The 19778-nt window shown below is 36.3% G+C and overlaps 1 protein-coding gene across 2 annotated transcripts in view; it reads left to right on the top strand.

Annotated features, from left to right (window-relative positions):
* Positions 1-18252, top strand: part of LOC306885379 (rho guanine nucleotide exchange factor 2-like) — a 48557-nt gene extending 30305 nt beyond the window's left edge. For both annotated transcript variants that reach the window (XM_079441844.1, XM_079441845.1), the window contains 18 exons: positions 169-298; positions 762-871; positions 1377-1520; positions 2137-2387; positions 2851-2976; positions 4419-4536; positions 6203-6451; positions 6598-6674; positions 6787-6962; positions 9202-9269; positions 9650-9838; positions 12427-12525; positions 12636-12685; positions 13088-13129; positions 13736-13786; positions 13895-14203; positions 14358-14544; positions 16680-18252. In XM_079441844.1, coding sequence (XP_079297970.1) covers positions 169-298; positions 762-871; positions 1377-1520; positions 2137-2387; positions 2851-2976; positions 4419-4536; positions 6203-6451; positions 6598-6674; positions 6787-6962; positions 9202-9269; positions 9650-9838; positions 12427-12525; positions 12636-12685; positions 13088-13129; positions 13736-13786; positions 13895-14203; positions 14358-14544; positions 16680-16750 — 2447 coding nt within the window. In that variant the 3' untranslated portion in view covers positions 16751-18252. The remainder of the gene's footprint in view (positions 1-168; positions 299-761; positions 872-1376; positions 1521-2136; positions 2388-2850; positions 2977-4418; positions 4537-6202; positions 6452-6597; positions 6675-6786; positions 6963-9201; positions 9270-9649; positions 9839-12426; positions 12526-12635; positions 12686-13087; positions 13130-13735; positions 13787-13894; positions 14204-14357; positions 14545-16679) is intronic.
* Positions 18253-19778: the final 1526 nt, after the last annotated feature.

Raw genomic sequence — 19778 nt, forward strand, 5'->3', positions numbered from 1 at the left:
GGATGTGATGAAAACAAGTGCACTGTTTACATCTGGTATTAATATGTTTTAGGTGATGCATCTCCTGTGACTAGTTGTGATTAGAGAAACTTGTAATTATGATTGACCAAAATTGAGTAATACCAGGTCTAAACATGACATTGCTCTCTTTGTTCTGCCTCTCTGAAGCCCATTTAAAGGATCGGCCAAGCTCTGCCATCTACCCATCAGATAGTCTGCGCCAGTCACTACTCGGGTCCCGTCGCGGGCGGTCTTCTCTCTTACTTTCCAAGAGCGTCTCCACCAATAACATTGCAGGGTGAGTGACAGAAATGACATTACATAAAATGGGCTCTTATCTGTGAAGTCCCTAGTTTATAAATACTGTAAAAAAAAAAAGCAATTTAAATCACATTAATCATGAAATATCTACAGTAAATATATATAGAGAGAGACAGTTCTCATCACTGTGTATTTTTTTATCTTTCTCTTTTTGTATGTGTGTGTTTGTGGCTGTTTTAGTTTAATGTAAGCAGTTTTGTTTGAATGTTATATATTAGTCATTATGTTCACTTTATTTTTGAATTCATTTAATATATTTTTATTTTAAATTTGTTATGTGTGTTTTTTTGTTTCTGTGGTGATTATGATGCCTGCCTCTCATTTTGTTGTTTTTTTGTTTTGCTTTTTTTGTCTTTTGCATGTGATTGCATGCATATGTATACATCTGTTTGTATGCATGCACATGGTCCATGTGTGTGTGTGTGTGCATGTGCGTGTAGGACTCTGAATGATGACTCTCCTCTGGGGCTGCGCAGGATCTTGTCTCAATCCACAGACTCGCTCAACTTCAGGAGCAGAACCATGTCCATGGAGTCACTCAATGATGAGGGTAAGCAGCACAACTGTTTCCAACATTAAAAATAAGAAGAAATGTTATCAAATCCGCATATTAGAATAGTTTCTTAAGGATCATGTGACACTGAAGACTGAGTAATAGCTGCTGAAATTTCAGGAATAAATGATGTACTGTATTGTAATAAATGTAAAGGTTTTCTATATTAAAATAGGAAATTGTTATTTTAAAATGGTAATAACAGCTCACAATATTCACAATTTTTACTATATTTTTGATCCAAATAAATGCAGCCTTGGTGAGCATAAAATCAACATCAAACATTAAATCTTACTGGCTACAAACTTTTGAATGGTGATGTGTCTTATAAAGTATATATAAAAAAAAAAGACCTATATTTTTAGGACAGTTAGAGCCACGTTTTTGATTGGTGTGGTTGGCTGCCGTTCAGTTCCCAAAGTTCATGTCTGACCAACCTGTTTGCCTTCAAACTGAAGTTATAATACAAAAATGTTGTTATTATTCTTTCTCTTGCTTTTAGGAGAGGGCTACTTCACCTCTCTGCTGGATGATCTAGAGTTTGAAAACCGGGAATTTGAAGCAGATTCCTGGAGCATGGCGGTAGATTCCACCTACTTGCAGACCCACCGTAAAGATATTATCAAGAGACAGGACGTCATATATGGTTAGAAAAAACACAGATCTAAGTCTAGAGTCAAAGCATGTTTATGACTGTAAATGGGCCGTTGACTCTGAAACCTGATAAAAATGCATTAATTGCTCTTATATAAACAGTAATGCCTGTCCAGGCACTGTATTTTAAGAATGAAAACGAGGCATTGAGGTATAGTTGTCTGCTCAAGTATGCTTTTAATGGCCTATTAAAATTCTATACTAATTTGTTGAAAAAAAGCACAAAACAACATGAAATGCTAAAGTTAGTTGATGCATCACAACATTATAATGTTGAGATTTGCTTAAGATCACATTTAACTGTGATATTAAAGTATTATTATTTTTAAACGTTAACTTTAAGGGAGTTTTAAATGACTGAAAAGATCATCTAAATATAAAAATGAAAGAAATGAGCATGCACACACGTTTTGTTGGCTGAAAAATCAACACCAAGGTACACAGATGGTAGTATAACAGATGGAATGAGCTGTACTTCTATGCCTCACTAGCTTGTTTTCCTTCACATTAAATTTAATATGTTATCTACCCTTTAAAAAAAAAGGACATTCAATTGGGTTACATGTCCAACAAAGGCCCATTAAATGTTGTATTTTAAATCATTTCAGAGCTGATCCAGACGGAGCTCCATCACGTTCGGACGCTGCGGATCATGGATGGTGTGTTCAGGCGGGGCATGCTGGAGGAGGTGCAGCTGGAGCCGGGGGTCGTGCATGCGCTGTTCCCCTGCCTGGAACGCCTGATGATGCTTCACACGCACTTCCTCGCACAACTTCTAGAACGGCGCGCTCAAAGCCTGCAACCTGACAGCGCAAACAATTTCACCATCACTCAGATCAGCGATTTGCTAATACAACAGGTAGGAGTGCGATTGTCAGTTTAGGTGGGCGGAACAGGGAATAAATGCATTTGGTTACATTTGGCCTGCCTTAAGTGATTTTGGATGAATGTGTCTGTTTTAAATGCCAGTTTAAAATGTGTCATTTAAATTAGAGCTGTCAATTTAATGCATTAATGTAAAAAATAAACAGTTAATTATGCAATAGTGCAACAAAATGGAATGGTCTGTTTTAAGTGTTTTTGAAATTACTTTTAATAAAGCGCCTTAAAAATATAAATTAATTTAATTGCAAATACATGGTTTTGAATGAGAAAAGCTTGATGTCATGATGTAAAGGCAGTGGAAAGTCAAAAAGAAAGAAAAGGTGACACATGGAAATTGAAACGTCATTCTCTCCGAGTGTATGAGAGTGGGAGGCTGAAAGCTCTCAGGTTTCAAGGAGCAAAATGTTCACAGTGCACTGTCTTTGTGTGTCCTTCAGTTCTCAGGTCAGTGCGCTGACGAGATGCTGAAGGTGTATTCTGAGTTCTGCAGTCGTCATATGAAGGCTGTCAAACTCTACAAAGAGCTGCTGGCCAGAGACAAGAGACTGCAGCTCTTTATACGGGTAAGAACAAGAGAGACCGATGAGGGTGTTTGCCGTCCGGGTGCGTTTTGTGTTTGCATAACCGGGTCAGGTGTTGTCTCATGTGTTGCTAGTGGGAGGACAGAGTGGTACTGAGTGATGAATTATGGTGGGCGGGTGCATTAATGGATTAAATGCCTGCAAAATCTCTTAGATGTGTGAATCATCAGATTTCCAGGTATCTTGATCGTGTTTGGCTCTTGTGCATTATTTTAGTTGTAATAGCTTAGTATGAGGCTGTCACGATAACAAAACCAGTGACAAAGCAAAACGCATATGCTTTTGAATGCACTCCTTTTATTTAAGAAGTTAAATATTGTCAGAGCAGTGGTGTGGAAGGTGACCCAGTGTTGTGTGTGTACTTTCTTGTCAAAATCTTGGATTTCCTTTTTAATAAAGACAAAAAAAAATTAAATATTAATATAAATATGAATAATTTAGGTATACATCAACAGTAAACTTCTGTCCAGTATTGGAAAGTGCCTGATATGATTAACTTCTCTCCAATACGGTAAATGACTTGAAAAGATTTTGACCAAAATTAAAATCTATACTATATTATATATTGCTATATTATTTATATATTTATTAAATATTACTATATTTATTATATATATATTACAAAAAAGTTAGTAAAAATTTTATCTGATACTATTAAATAATTTTATAGATTAATAAAATTATTCATTTTAATAATATTTATTTATTTATTCATTTGTTTTCTTGCCATATCAGCATCAAAGGCTATCTTCATGGCAAAATCAAAGTATTTTAAAACCAAAAATACTGGCATAATTAAAATGTGTATAATACCATATATTGTCTAAATATAAAATAATGACAAATAACTGTAAATTTGTTTTAAAAACTACAAGTGAATCTATGGATTACAACATTAGAATGTACAGTATAAAAAAATGGATGTTCACTTTTAAAACGTTTTCCGTTTATTTTGAGGTGGTCTTGTTACAGTGCAATTATACATTTAACTGCATGTACTTACTATATGGTTAGGATTATTGTTACTTGCATGTAATTACGCATAATTTATTGCTATTATAATAGTAAGTACATATAACATGTAACAAGGACATTGTAAAATAAATTGTTACCAAGTTTTCAAATATTTTTAGAAAACTTTTTTACAGATTTACAGAATTCCACATGAATATTTTAGTCATTAAATATTTGCTTGATTGGTTGTAAGCTCACATAAATTAGTTCTAGCTCATTAGACATGCCATTATGGTATCTGTCTAAAATCAGTTTCCTGAGCAGGTGCCTTCATACACAAATCTGGCTGACCGGCATGACAGCTGCTGTAGATTTTGGACACAAATTTAGATTGTCTGTGTAGAAATATAGCATACAGAGGCAGAAACTGTTAACAGTCCATTTATCATTTATGTCTTTGTCGCTCTCAGAGGGTGAGTAGAGGTCCTCTACTGCGTCGTCATGGGTTCCAGGAGTGCATCCTATTGGTCACTCAGCGCATCACAAAATACCCCGTCCTGTTGCAACGTATCTATGAAAACACCAAAGGTAAGATACAAGTGTATAAATGTCGCCAACGTAAAGGGTTACTCCACCCCAAAATGAAAATTGACAAGACAACAACAACAGCGTGCACAGGTACTTGACTTTATTTAACATAAAAGGCATTAATGCACAAATTAGATGTATTACATAAATGCCTGATATGCAGTTTATGCAGCTTGGCTCTAAGAAATAGAGACAAACTCACCGAGTCACGTAAGATAATCCATCAGTCTGTCCCAATAAAGACGTAACTTTGCCTGAATTAAATAATATGCAGTCATGAATGAGCACATGTTGGCTATAAAAGCGCTGAATTTAATTCTCTCTCTGTTGTATATTTGCTCATCATTAGTGTCGTAAAGCCGCTTCATTTTGCTGTTCACTCAGCGGGTTGATGTGGTTGATGCTCAGGAAATGCTCCAGCACGGCCACCGAATGTAACTTTTAATAAGATTCACTTGTTTGAAACATGCTAAATTATATTAACATTTACTATATAACCATTATTTCACCAATAAACATCTAAATAAATACATCTCTATGGAAATTTATTATTTATTATCTCAGTGAGCGATCGCAGTTTGAGTATAGTTCTGTGTAAATGCATAGATCAACTGCGCTGTCAGCAGGCATTTTATAATCTAGAATGACAAAAAACATTTGAATAATTCTGATATATCATACCAGCTGCGAAATGCAATGAAATACGATGTTTTGTTTGTTATAGCCTATTTCAATATTCCAGAGAATATTATTCAGTGAATTAACATCATCCAGTGAATTATTCTTCACTCTTAGCCTATTAAACAGCTTATAAACCTAAAACTGTAGTTTAAAATGAAGTTGATATGACTCCTGTCCTTTATTTTCTCCATTTGAAAACATTAGACATTCTTTTGCTAATTTTTAATATCAGTATTGCTGATGATGCTTTGCTTAAATAAAATGTTTTTATTGTTGTAATATGAAGATTAAATTTAACATGAAAGACTGTTCATTTTCAACTTTTTGTTGTTGTTGTTAAGATGACTGAAAGGAGGAAAACTCCAAGTGAAGTATGGACTTACAAATAGAATAATTGGTATCGGTTATAAAAATTTATATCGGTCGATCACTAGTATCCATGTGGTGCGGCTGACACAGAACAGCATACGCTATTTGCGTCCAGCAGATATTCTCCAAAATGGTGCTACGGTGACTCGGAGGAGACACAGAGGAGACGAATTGTTGAATAAAGTCGTAATTTGTATTTTCTTTGCGTACAAAAAATAAGTTAAAAAAAGTCAATGGGACAGTCACAAGCCTCCTGGTTTCCATCCAAAATATCTTAAATTGTGTTCCGAAGACGAACAAAGCTTTTACGGGTTTGGAACGATATGGGGGTAAGTGATTAATGACAAAATTTTCATTTTGGGTTGGCATAACCCTTTAATATTGACTGGATTTAAACAGCTGCTCACCTTCCTCCCATGGTCTAGACCTTTTCAGTGTCTCTTCTATCTATCTATCTATCTATCTATCTATCTGTCTTGTCTATCTATATCTATCTCTCTCTTTTTTTTTTTTTTTTTCTTTTTTATAAATAAAAAAAATGTATTATATACTTATGTGTCATAAATTGCCCCTGGTTATGGACCTTTTAGACTGACTATTGTATGTACCCATGCAGACAATCCAGAGGAAGCTGCAGGTCTGTCTCATGCGCTGTCTTGTATACGGGAGCTGCTCTGTTCGGTGGACCAGCAGGTGTTGGAGCTTGAAAGGACACAGCGGCTGCAGGAGATCCGGTCCAGGGTCGACCCACGGGCCGAGGCCAAACTCCGCTCCGGAGCCCTATTCAGACCGGCTGAACTTCTCCGCAGGCAGCTGATACACGAAGGCACACTGCTCTGGAAAACGCCCAGCTCTCGCCTCAAAGGTAATGAAGACTGTGGCTGTTTATGAGGAAGTGATGTGATACGTGTCTGTGTGAGAGGGAGAGAGACACACATGCTATTGTATTAGCTGACATGTAATGTGCTGTGGGTGTTTGAATGTACAGAATTTTCTGTTTTTGTGTTCTAGATGTTCAGGTTATGCTGATGACTGATATTCTAGTATTCTTGCAAGAGAAAGATCAACGGTTCATCTTTGCCAGTTTGGTAAGTTACTTTGCAATTAAGTATTTAACTTTTCCATGTAGCTGTGATACTGTGAAGCGAATCGTTTGTGAAAATCTGTACAATATCTCTTTTCTTCACATTCTCTCTGTAGGATAAATCTGCTGTGGTCTCACTGCAGAGTCTCTTGGTCCGAGACATAGCCAATCAGGAGCGAGGCTTGTTCCTGATCAGCAGTGAGTCCAGCCCACCTGAGATGTACGAGCTCTATGCGGCATCTAAAGATGACAGAAACACCTGGATACGGCTCATACAGCAAACCATCAGCAGGTACATGCATGCAAATACATCGGTCCACACAACACTCAAAGCTGCCATTTGACTTTTTCTCCATGTCTCTCTTTGTAATTGAATGGAAAATCCCATGAAAGCACTTTTCTGTATTGTTCCTTTGTATTTTCTTTTGAATCAGGACATTTCGAAGGGATATGTCAGTTCTGTGGGAAGCTTGACTTGCCAGTAGCCTTTGTTTACATTACAGCTCAGCAAAAACAAACTTGACAGCTTGCAAGGGACTCCTTCCCAAAAATAAAAAGACATCTTAGAAAAGATACCAATTATACTATGTGAAAAAAAATTGTAAGAGTGATATTACAGAGGCAATCATGTCAAATTCAATAATTATTTATTGATTTATTAGTAAGTATTATTATTATTAATATAATATTTATTATATAAATTTTATTTATTATTTATTAAATAATAATATTTATGATTATAATGAATAATTTAATTGTCACGTTCCCTCTCGGGATACAAGGAGGTGCGGAGACGCGGAAGTTTCAATAATCCCTTTTATTGAACACACCGTGAGACGAGGAGCTTGGGGAGAGACGAACATCAAATGACGTTAAGACCGGACACAGGGGCTAGGAAACACAGGGCTTATAAAACACAGGGAAATAAGGAACAGGTGTGGACTAATCAAAACACAGGGCTAGGGACTAATTAAACTAATGAAGACAAACGAGGACAGGAACAGGAAGGCCAAATATGGGCACGGGAGGAGGGGAAACACAAGACAAGGACTGACATTACGCCCCCCTCCGGAAGGCGTGTCCTCACGCCTAACACCATCCAATGGGGAGGGGGGGTAGGCGCTCTGGAGGCCTCCAGGGCGGTGCCCGTTCCAGGGGCCATGGCGGGTCAGGGGACTCGGGAGGCCATGGCGGGTCAGGAGACTCGGGAGGCCATGGCGGATCTGGAGACTCGGGAGGCCAGGGCGGGTCAGGGGACTCGGGAGGCCAGGGCGGGTCAGGGGACTCGGGAGGCCAGGGCGGGTCAGGGGACTCGGGAGGCCAGGGCGGGTCAGGGGACTCGGGAGCCCAGGGCGGGTCAGGGGACTCGGGAGGCCATGGCGGGTCAGGGGACTCGGGAGGCCATGGCGGGTCAGGGGACTCGGGAGGCCATGGCGGGTCAGGGGACTCGGGAGGCCATGGCGGGTCAGGGAACTCGGGAAACCACGGCCTATTTTTTTCGGGTCGTGTGGCCTTGGCCCTTGGCCCGGCCACACAGGCTGTGACCCTCTTACCCCCCCCCCCCCCCCCAAAAAAAATTTCTTGGGGAAGCTCCCCCCTGGGAGCCACAGAGGAGCGGACTCTGTCGGGCGCTCTTGCAGCGCGGACTCTGTCGGGCGCTCTTGCAGCGCGGACTCTGTCGGGCGCTCTTGCAGCGCGGACTCTGTCGGGCGCTCTTGCAGCGCGGACTCTGTCGGGCGCTCTTGCAGCGCGGACTCTGTCGGGCGCTCTTGCAGCGCGGACTCTGTCGGGCGCTCTTGCAGCGAGGAGCTTGGGGAGAGACGAACATCAAATGACGTTAAGACCGGACACAGGGGCTAGGAAACACAGGGCTTATAAACACAGGGAAATAAGGAACAGGTGTGGACTAATCAAAACACAGGGCTAGGGACTAATTAAACTAATGAAGACAAACGAGGACAGGAACAGGAAGGCCAAATATGGGCACGGGAGGAGGGGAAACACAAGACAAGGACTGACATTAATACTAGTTATTAATAGTAGTAATTGTTATTTTATTCTCCATATTTATATTATTAATAATAATAATAATGTGCTATTATATATAATGTGCCTATAGTTATTATTATTTATTTATAATTGTCATTAAAAAATATTTATGTTCTTTTTTTAAATCTTTTTGTTTTTTACTCAACATTTTTTTTGCTAATACCCCCTTGCTCACCTCTGGAAGTCCCCTGACTGCAGTTTTAAAAACCCCTGGTATACAGTGACACTTTCAAAGTGAATAAATTCTAACCACTTCCTTCAGAAAAAATAAACAAGCAAAGAAAGTATAAGCATTGACAATATTTTCAGTTTCATTCTAAAACTGTATAGAATGACTGACTTATATTTTCTGTCTATTTTCCCAGAAAACATGTTGCTTGTTAAAAGTGTATAGATGACTGCCGTGTTAATTGACATCCAAAGGCACTAAACTACAATTTCTAGTGGTCATTCTCATTTACCTTCATTGTTTTGTCACACAGCTGTCCATCAAGGGAAGAATTCCCTCTGATAGAAACAGAGGACAAGGCCCTTCTGCGAAGACTCAAAGGTTTGCTTTAAACACTAACGCACACACATTCACAATCCCAACACTGGGACAAACACGTTTTCATGCAGACTTTTTTTTTCACAAGATGAATCACTACAGTGGGTTAAGCATTGAAGGATTAAAAGAAGCATTTTAAAAAGTTCAAAAGAGCTCTTTCACCCATCTGTCAGATCGGTTGGTTACCTATCACAAGACATTTTCTCAAAACGAACGAGCTAGCTAGTAAAAAAACAACTTGTCTTGACATATACAAATTTTTATATTTTGACATCTTTAAACAGATTTTGAAGGAGGAACAAAGCCACTATATTGAGTGTAAAGAAGCTGACGTTGGTGTTTTATTCAAACAAGCACTTTGTTCCTCCTGCTCTGTGTTTCAGCTGATATCCAGCAGAAGGACAGGGAGGTGTTAGAGCTGCTTCAGGAGCGGGTCACCCTGTTCTCTGACTTGGCGGAGGTCATGGGAGGTTATGAGGTCATGCTGTCATCCTGTTCCAGAAACCTGTTCAGAGCCGAGTCTCCTCAGGCACCTCGCGGAGAACAGCTGCTCACACAGGCCATAACTGAGGGTAAGACAGACAGGATGTTACATTCAGGGCTAAAGCAGGGTGTTCCACCTGTATGAGGCTGGTTCCTCCCTCTAGTGTGTATTTATTTCACCGCCCATGTTAATAGGTTAAAGTGTTCACACTATGAGTAAGCAGTGCATGGCCACAGAAAAGAAGGTTAGAGTCCAAGACTGCTTTTGCCTTGTGAGGTGATAAGGTGATTTTTGTATAAATTTTTTATTTATTCATTCATTTTTTTTCGAAAAGCACAGCCATACAAATCTTCTGGTTTTATGTTTAATGTTGCCTCTGTCTCTTTTTTTCTTGAAAAAGATTACGTTTATTTAGATGCAGAACGTCTATATGACCATATCAAATGGCAGACGTTTCAGATGCGCGCTCTAACTTCGCCTCCGCGCCAGGCACGAGTCAAACGAGCGCGGAAAAGATACTGTGCTCGTAGCGCGCGCTCTTCAAATACACGCACAAAGGTCCCGGCGCCGCTGTAGCCTGTATTATTTCATATCAAACAGCGAAAGAAACTACATCCATGCAATGTCCTAGTTATGCTGTCAGTTAAGGCATGAAGTTACCAAAAAGGCGATTAAAGCTGCCTTAAAACTGTGCATGCATATGCGTCACATTTAAGAACATGTCTCTGAAATGGTTTTAAAAACTGTCCTGAGGCACCCCAGCACTGTCTCCCTCATCTAAAGTACCGATTTAACTCGTTCACTCATTAGTAGAAACTTTAAGACCTGAAGTGGGTCAGAAAAGGTAAAGAGAGTTGTGAGAAAATAAGATGCATGTCAGATCCGCGTCATGTTCAGCAGCAGCAGCTTTTAAAGCAATAGCAGGCAAATAAATTAATAACCAGCTGCTGTGAATCCAAGAACAAAAGAAAAAAAAGAGGAAATCAATAACTTTTATAGTTTTAAGGGGTTCATCTATATTTAATTTACAATTTAGTGTTTGGTAAGTATTAATTTTCTGTATATTTCTGCTGAAGGGCCCAAGTGGCTAAATAGGTCATTTATTATAATGGGTTTATGTGAAGATTGTTTTAAATTCACTTAAATTAGAAGTTAAGTCTAATAAATGTTAAAATTGATAGCTCTCAATTATACTGTAATGCTGAATGGCTACAGTCAATGGTTAAATATTCAGGGGGCAAAACATTTTTTTTATAGAGACATCAGTAGTATTGATATCAGTGATGCTGGCCTTCAATCATAAAAAGATACCATTAAAGAAATATAAAAAATATACTGTCTTTATTTTGTTTGTACATTTGAAGATTAAATGTGAAATTATTGAAATATAAAAAAACCTTTAATATTTAATATCTTAAAACGTTTTAGAAAAATGTGTGATTAATTAGTTATTTTTTTTAATCGATTGACAGCACTAATTTAAATATATATATATTTCTAACATTTAAATTATTGTCTGAAAAATGTTCAGAGGTTTTGGTATTGTAGCAATTAAAAATATTTTAAATATACATATATGCTTTTTTTAGTTTGTGTAGATTAAATATCTTTAAAGCCGCAGTCCGTAACTTTTTTTTTTTGTTAAAAATGATCCGAAATCAATATTTGAGCAAGTACATAACCAGCCAGTGTTCAAAACTATCGCCTTACTTTAGCCCGATTCACAACGGTTAGCTTATAATAATGTTTCCTAATTTGAGTGGTACGGGTAGGTTTTTGCAGGAAATTCGAGCATGGCACTGCAACATTACGTCACGTCTGTAAACATAAAGAAGTTGGCCCGGCTACTAGGCTATAGCATGTGAGGATCCTGCAGGTGGAGGATTGTTTATAGCCTTTTCTCACAGCAGCTAGAATAATTAAATGTGTCATTTTGATGGCAGATTGTAATCCAGAAAAGATTATGTGTTTATGAAACACATGTGAATGAAATTCAATTATATTCCAGTTTTAAATGTGCTTCTGATTACAGATAGCCTGGGATTACATAAGATTTGTATTTTAAAGAAAACCAGTTCGAAGGGAGCATAATTTGCTTTTTAGGTTAAAAGAATTTCTAAATATGAAATTCGAATGGCATGACAATTAGATTAGACTGTACAGAAATAGTCACACAATACTGATATTGTTAACATTAATAATTTGACAATAAAGTATAACAATAATAATAATTTGCATGGTTTGATGTGATATGAGCTAACTGATCATTAGATTTAATCACCATTGGTAGCATGATTTATTGTAATGCTATAATCAGATTCATACAGTCTCTTTTTATTTAAACAAAAAATAGTTAATATTCTTTTTTTCCTATTTTGGAAAGTTCACAGGCCAGTTTGTTTTTAGTTTGTGTAGATTAAATATCTTTAAATATCTTAAAATTTATTTAAACACTTTAACACTTTAAATAAAATAAAATAATAACAAGAAATAAAGATATTAAAATATGATCAAATTCATACATGCTGCCAGTAGATCTCTGTCTCTTTTTATAAAAAAAAAAAAAAGTTGAATATTCTTTTTTTTTTCTTCATATTTTTCATAGTTTTTTTTTCATATTAACCTTAAATAATATCTTTTAAAATGTCATGATGTACTTTTTCTCGCTGTCTGCAGTGGACAGATTGACAGAGCTGTTATTAGGATCCGATTTTGAGGTTCCTCTGCCCTGCAGTTCCAACGGCCATCACAACCACACTGGAGCGCTAGTAATCAGTAGGTGTCAAATACACAACACGCAGTATGGAAATGAATGTGCTTTTATTGTGTGTGATTGGCTAAATATGCCTTTTTATCTGACCATTGTGCTTCTTGCATTCTTCTAGATGGACAAGAGGTATTAGTCAATGGCTCTCAGGAGAACCAAGCTGCTCAGGTACACAAAACTAATGTTGTTTTATATATATCTTATATATCTATGTTAATGAGTTGCTTATCACTCTGACATCCAGCATTGCCTGCTTCATAAAATGTAATAATTATGCACATAGTAAGATCGATGTTCGATGCTATTGCTGAGTTTTATGTAATGCTGAAAAAAAAAAATATTATTTTCCGAGCCCATCTGAAACTCACAGGTTTCCATAGCAACCTGAATCTATCAAAAAACTCTCCATCACGACTCACCACTGGTGCTTGAAAGTGCTTCATCTCCCTTATCATCGACACATAGCAAGACAGTGCTTTTCAGTTTGCTGACAAATGCAAGCTTTTTGAATTGATTTGCTGGTTCGGAATTTTGATTGTGAATAATGAAAAACTTCTCTATTCTCTACAGGATGGTAATGGGAATCAAATGGAGGACAAGACACCAAGTGAGGTACTGACGTTTAGGCTTAATGTGTGCTGTGTAGGGATGTCTGAGTGTATCAGCACATACATATGGGCTGATAATGATAACTGATTATTTAACATTTTGCTTTAGAATTCTTTAAACTGACTAGAGTGACTAGCAAATTAATAAAAACAAAGCATACTTACATACACAATAGCTTGCGATAGTTTAGAATATTAATTTTGCAATGCACAAGGATAATGTGAAAAACTCGTTAACTTTTGCTTTTAATTTACAGACAAATTAGAAGTTCAAATGTTTGGAGTAATAACTGCTAAAAAAAAATCAGCTTTGCCATCACAGAAATATATTTTAAAGTTCAGTTATTTTAATTTATAAACCAATGCAAACCATTGTCCATAACACATGATTAGGTGAAATTATCAACTGTAATTCCATTATTGTATGAATTAGTTTTTAAATTTTACCAGTTATATGCAAAAAAATATTGCCCTCCACTATACTGTGCATCACTAGCCTCCTATAAATATTACAAGGACACCCACATTTCCAGGCTTATATGGACTATTGAGTGTATTTATATTATTATTATTTTTATTAATATGCATCTGAATGTCTTTTGTGTTTTAGGTGGTGTCACAGAGGCTGGTGAATCTCAGTGCTCAGTTACACGCTCTGCAGGTATGTGTGCATTGCAAAACACATTTATCAGATGTTCTTCTAAGCACTGACATCCAAACGGGATCCAAAATGAATAGTCAGTGAAGCCAGAAACTCATCCTCTCCTAGGGTGTGGTGATACGGCAGGACTCCATCTTAGAGCTCTGCCTACGAGAGAGCTCCGTCTCCCCGGCCACCACAGGTGTTCGTACTGTGCGCTCCCTGTCCCGGGATGGAGCGAGTGATTTTGGCTCTCTGGGAGAGCTGGCCCTGCTGCAACGGCAGCACAGTCTGCTGCAGGAGGAGCTGGGACGCCTCAGGGGAGCCGAGGGCAAATTCAGGGACAGTGAGAGAGCCAGAGCCCAGCTGGAGAAACAGCTCAGGGATTTTAAGACCAATAGCGCCGCTCTAGGGGATGGAGCTGGCTCAGGCTCACAGGTGAGTTAATTTTACAGTTTTTAGTCTAAATCAGAATTTAAATTCATTTTTGCACTCAGAAGCAAAGCTTGTCAAACACCACATGACACATACTAAAATATGCAAGAGCTACAATGCTGTAGATCTCATTCGCTTCTCATTTCCTCTTTTCAAGGCCCCATCAACTCGCAGAGAGAGCAATACCGACCCCAATACTGACACCCCATTGGCTAGCCAGGAATCGATGGACCAATCAGACGGCCTGCAGGAATGCAGTGATGTGGAAGTGGATGTGATATCTGATGATGATGAAGATGACGAGGTGGATTCGAGGGTGTCGCCCCGTTCAGAAAGTCCCAGAGGTCTGTAGAATAACACAGAATGACATAATTAGAACCGATATAATTACACATACACAGATGTAAATATAATATATAATGTATAGATAATATATTTATAATTGATCATATATTTTATTGAATGAAAAATGTATATATAATTACATATAATATATTTATAATTGATATAATATAAAATGATAATAAATAACAATAAATGCATATATACGGATATAAATATTATGTATGTATGCATTCATAATTAAATATAAAATAATGTATAATGTATGTATAATATGAATATGTGCATATATAAATAGTTTTTCAAGTGCAAAATAATTTTTATGTATTTAGAATTAATATAATGTAAATTAATCATTTAATAATAAATATTATTATATGGCTACTATCAAATAAATCAGTAAATAATTATACATTCAATTTTGAAATTATTTTATGAGGGGGAAGAAAAGATACAAGAGATTAGCACAATGAAGGAAACTGTTTGCCAGGGAGTTTGTTGCTATGATTTTGTTCCTTTTTTTATATGAAACAATTACATATTTATCAGACAGTCTGCGTAGATGTGCTTCACCTAGAACGCTGTAAACTTTGGCCCTTTGTAACACTAACAGCAGCCTACACACGATTATGCAACCAATGTGCACAACACGCATATCACATTAAACCCTCCACACTCACCCACACACACACAAAGGTACACAAACTGCCAAACACACACTAAACTCTGAACCTCCTTACACATAAATGTAGATTTCTTTCAATTTAGTCCATTATTTGTAGGCATGTGTGTTAAATAGGCGGATAATGGCAATAAATTGCGGGTTGAGCATCTCAGTAAACACACTCAGAGCTTCAGTGTGTCATTCACAGCAAACATACCTTTTTTACATACACTTAAACACACAGAAGGCTTGACTTTTAAAGTCCTTTGAGATTTGTTTCTCAAACAGTATTATGTTTTGTACAATAAACTTTTATTCATCAAGGATGCATTAAATTGTTCAAAAGTGACATTTGCATCACATTGATTTTGATTTCAAATAAATTCTGTTTTGTTAACTATCTATTCATTAAAGAACCCTGAAATAATTATCGGTTTTCACAAAAATATTTAGCAGCATCTGTTTTCAGCATCAATGACAATAATAAGAAAGCAATTTCTTGAGCAGCAAATTGGCTTATTAGAATAATTTCTAAAATGTATTTAATAGAACTGTAAAAAATATATATATATATTTCACACTATTATTTTTGCTGGGTTTTTTATATTACGTATCCTAAACCTTTGAACGGTAGTATAAGTTTTCATTTCATCATTTTATTTTTTATTTTTTAATGATTCCGTGTATGACGGATGATGAAAGAGTAAATATGTTGCTGAGCTATAAAAAGGTATTGTGTGCAAGCATGTGCACTAAATTACACAGAGAAAATGTATTGGTCATAAATATTTCCAACCAACCATAAACCACTATATTAATCACTATATTTTGTGTTATTTTTAATAAAAAATTATATAAATATTAGTGCTGTCAAACAATTAATCTCGATTAATCGCATACAAAATAAAAGTTTTGTTTACATAATATATGTATGTGCGCTGTGTATATTTATTATGTGTATATATAAATGCACACACATCCATGTACATATTTCAGAAAAATATGTTATGTTTATATATTTATTTATAATATAAATTATATGAATATGAATGCATGTGTGTGTATTTATATATACATAATAAATATACACAGAACACTCATATATTATGCAAACAAAAATGTTTATTTATCGTTTGACAGCACTAATAAATATATAGCTGTATATTCACTGAGGATCTGACATGATTGCAGTTCCTAAAGGTTACAAGCCAACTGTCCATTAAAACAATTTACTTTCCAAAGGCAATTTTAACTTGCATTTGGCTTATCAAGTGTTCATTTTGAATACATTTACGGTACACATTCTAGATATAAATGAGATCGTCAGGAAGCAATTTATTTCATCCAGATCATTTGGTAAAATTCCAAAGCATCTGAACTCAAAGCAGCCTCATTTCTGTGTGTAATGTCTGAGTATAGTTCAATTTTTCATAATTCTTTTTCTTGATTGTTTTTTCTCTTCATTTTCTACAGATCTGCAGGACATTCCTGAAGAGAGTGAATCTGCTACAGACCCTCGGGACCGTGAGGCCTCACACTGCTAATGTTTTTTCAATTCTCAACCCAAGACTGGCCTGTTGTCTGATGGAACAGACTATAGACTCCATGAGCAGGTCTTCCTCTGAACAGGGAAGAGTCTTACATAGTTTATGAATATTAATTTCATTATATACATACAGTATTTAGTTGTATCCAGTAATATTGCTTACAGAGTCTGTGTGGCCGTTTATGACATGTTAATATTCAACATGTCTTCTCCTTGGAATCCAATCATATGGCTTTTGACATCCACGGACCAATAAGGAAATGCCAAAGCATCGTGATGGAGATGGAGTCAGGCAAATAATGAGACTTTGACAGCGGCATGAAACAGTCTTGGGATTCTTTAAGAAGAAACATTCTTTAAGAATCTTAAGATCAACCGATTTAACCAAACATAACCGATCCAGCTCAAGGGTACCGGCAGAAAGCAGTCAGATTGATGTACTGTATGTGAAAAACTCATCACAATGCTTTGTACCAATTCTACACACATGCTGGAGCATGCAAAACCAGAATAGAGCTTTTGTTTTTTTGTTTTTTTTAAGTGAATCTTGTCTGTGAGAGGTCATTGTAAAAAAGAAAAATGTCTCTTTCTTGCGCTTTATTTTAAATTAATTTATTTTCCTTTATTTTAAATTGAAAGTTAAATGTCGAAGCAGTTAGAAAGAAGCCATAACTTGAAATATACCAACATAATAGACTGGGACCAAATCTACTATATAACAGGAAAAAAAAACTATTTTCAGAGACTTGAGGGATTTTTTATGAAGGAATTATATTGCAGTTTATAGCAATATATAGAAATATATTTACATCTTCAGCAAAGAACTTAATAAAACCAGGAAGGTTATTATGATTGAGTATTATGATATTATAAATGGTTCCTCGGTGTGTGTTAATGGGGAATACTTTGTAAATATAAGATTATTGACTAAATTAGATCAGATCACCAAAATCTGCCAGGAACACCGACAACATTTGATGTGTTTTATTACAGTTTTATGTTTCAATTTTCTTTAAGAATGTTTTTTGCAATTACTTGACTGTGTGCCAAAATTCGCTTGGCTGAATATTGCTGAGATATATATTATGCTTTTATTTTAGTCAGTTCATCATTTCAGGAAGCAATGTCTTAGAAATTATTGTAGGATGATGTTCTTCATGTTTTGAAGTAACTATAAGAAACATAGGATTTACCGAAGTCACACATCAAAATGTTAGTATGGAAAAATAAATGACAGAAACCTTGTTGAAGTGTTCATACAGTGTTTCAGATATACTGAAGTGGATATAGAATACTGTTGAAGAATTAAAACTGTTGATATACAACATCACCGGGATTGGTTTATTCTCTTTCATTTGTGTGCGAGTAAATCAAAGTGAAAAGTGTGATGAAATTAGTCATATTAAAGGGACGGTTCACCCAAAAATGAAAATTGTCATCATTTACTCAACCTCATGTTGTTCCAAATCTGTATGAACACAAATGAAGATATCTTTAACCAAATAGTTGCTGGTAGCCATTGATTTCCTTAGTTTTTTTTTTTTTGTGTGTGTTTGTATGAAACCTTTAGAATCAAACCAATCAGAATTGAGTGTTCCAAAGCTGTCTTTGATATTTCCAGTCACACACAAACAAGTTTACAAACAATGTGCATTTACATATCAAAATCCATCTGAATCCAGATCTTTGTCTTTGGCTAGCAGCTAATCCACAAAACAATGTCAGCCAAGAGACAAGTATTATTAGCTTGGTGGCACAGGCAGCATAGCTGGCATTCAGACACACACACATATACTACCTCATCCATCACTTCACTGTCCTAAACTAAAAGAGTGTGTTGAAAGAATGTGTAAATCTATTGAACAAACCAGAGCCCTTAAAAAAAAAGAGATACACTGACTCTGGCTCTGTATTACAGTACAACTGTTGCCTTCCTTCACCTTGCAGTAAACTGCCTTTACCGGAGGACTTGATTTATAATAAAGCATTGACTAATGTAAACTTTCCATTTATGCATAATGCAAAATATAGCTTCTTCGTTTCTGAATACATTAAGTAAATCTAAATACAACAAAACTAAATCGGTTTTATTTGTTCTTAAACAATGAGTCTCAACCTTACCCTCCTCCCACCCCCCAGCTGGAAATAGTCCAGAACCTGACACCATCATTGTCCCTTTACTTCAGCAGAGCCTAGTGGAACTTACAGTTAAAGACGCACATGAATGACTATCACTATTAGAAAAATGTGCTTTCAAATTCAAATATCATGAATCTAGTATAGAATGCAGAAGGATGAATGATGTGAAAACCTGTGCTAGAGGAGAACGTAACCTATCGTACACTATAGTCAAAAATTTAGACAAGACTGAATTTATTTATTTGCATTTCCAAATGCAAGCTTAGTTGACAAATATAAATGATTTCAGCGTTTTTCTCAAATCTCAAGATTGTATTTATATCCCTAAACGTACAGTACTTCTAAAGAATGCAGATGAATGAATGATTAATGATTTAATGGCTATGAAATAATAGTCATTCTAAAATGTCTTTTGACTGAATAATTTGTGGATAAATGATAATCACATGATACAATGTGATGTACAATAGTGTGAAAGATCAGAAATCTAAAAACAAGATCAGAAACGACGACAATAACTATATAATAAAATGATACTTTGATCATTTTAAAGCTGATACTTTTGACTAATGAAATAAGCCATTTGCTCTATAATTAAATATAGATATAAAGAGATAAACTATCTAGATGGCAGTGTGTTTGGATTGTTGCATTCCAAAGGCAATCTTACCACATCCCCAAAGCCTTGTTATACGTGGTCAGGCAAGTTAATGATAGAACAGTGTCTCACGTTAGAAAAAAAGCTGTAAAGCGATCATTGTGCCGACTGACGAGCCATAAAGGGAACAGTGCAGCTGGGGATGCAAGTAATGTAGCACACACACACACACACCTGTGCCTGTCACAAACACAGCGGCTTTGTCTTATTATAGACGAACCACAGCTCT

This window comes from Barbus barbus, assembly GCF_936440315.1.
Source record: "Barbus barbus genome assembly, chromosome: 19".
Classification (NCBI taxonomy): domain Eukaryota; kingdom Metazoa; phylum Chordata; class Actinopteri; order Cypriniformes; family Cyprinidae; genus Barbus; species Barbus barbus.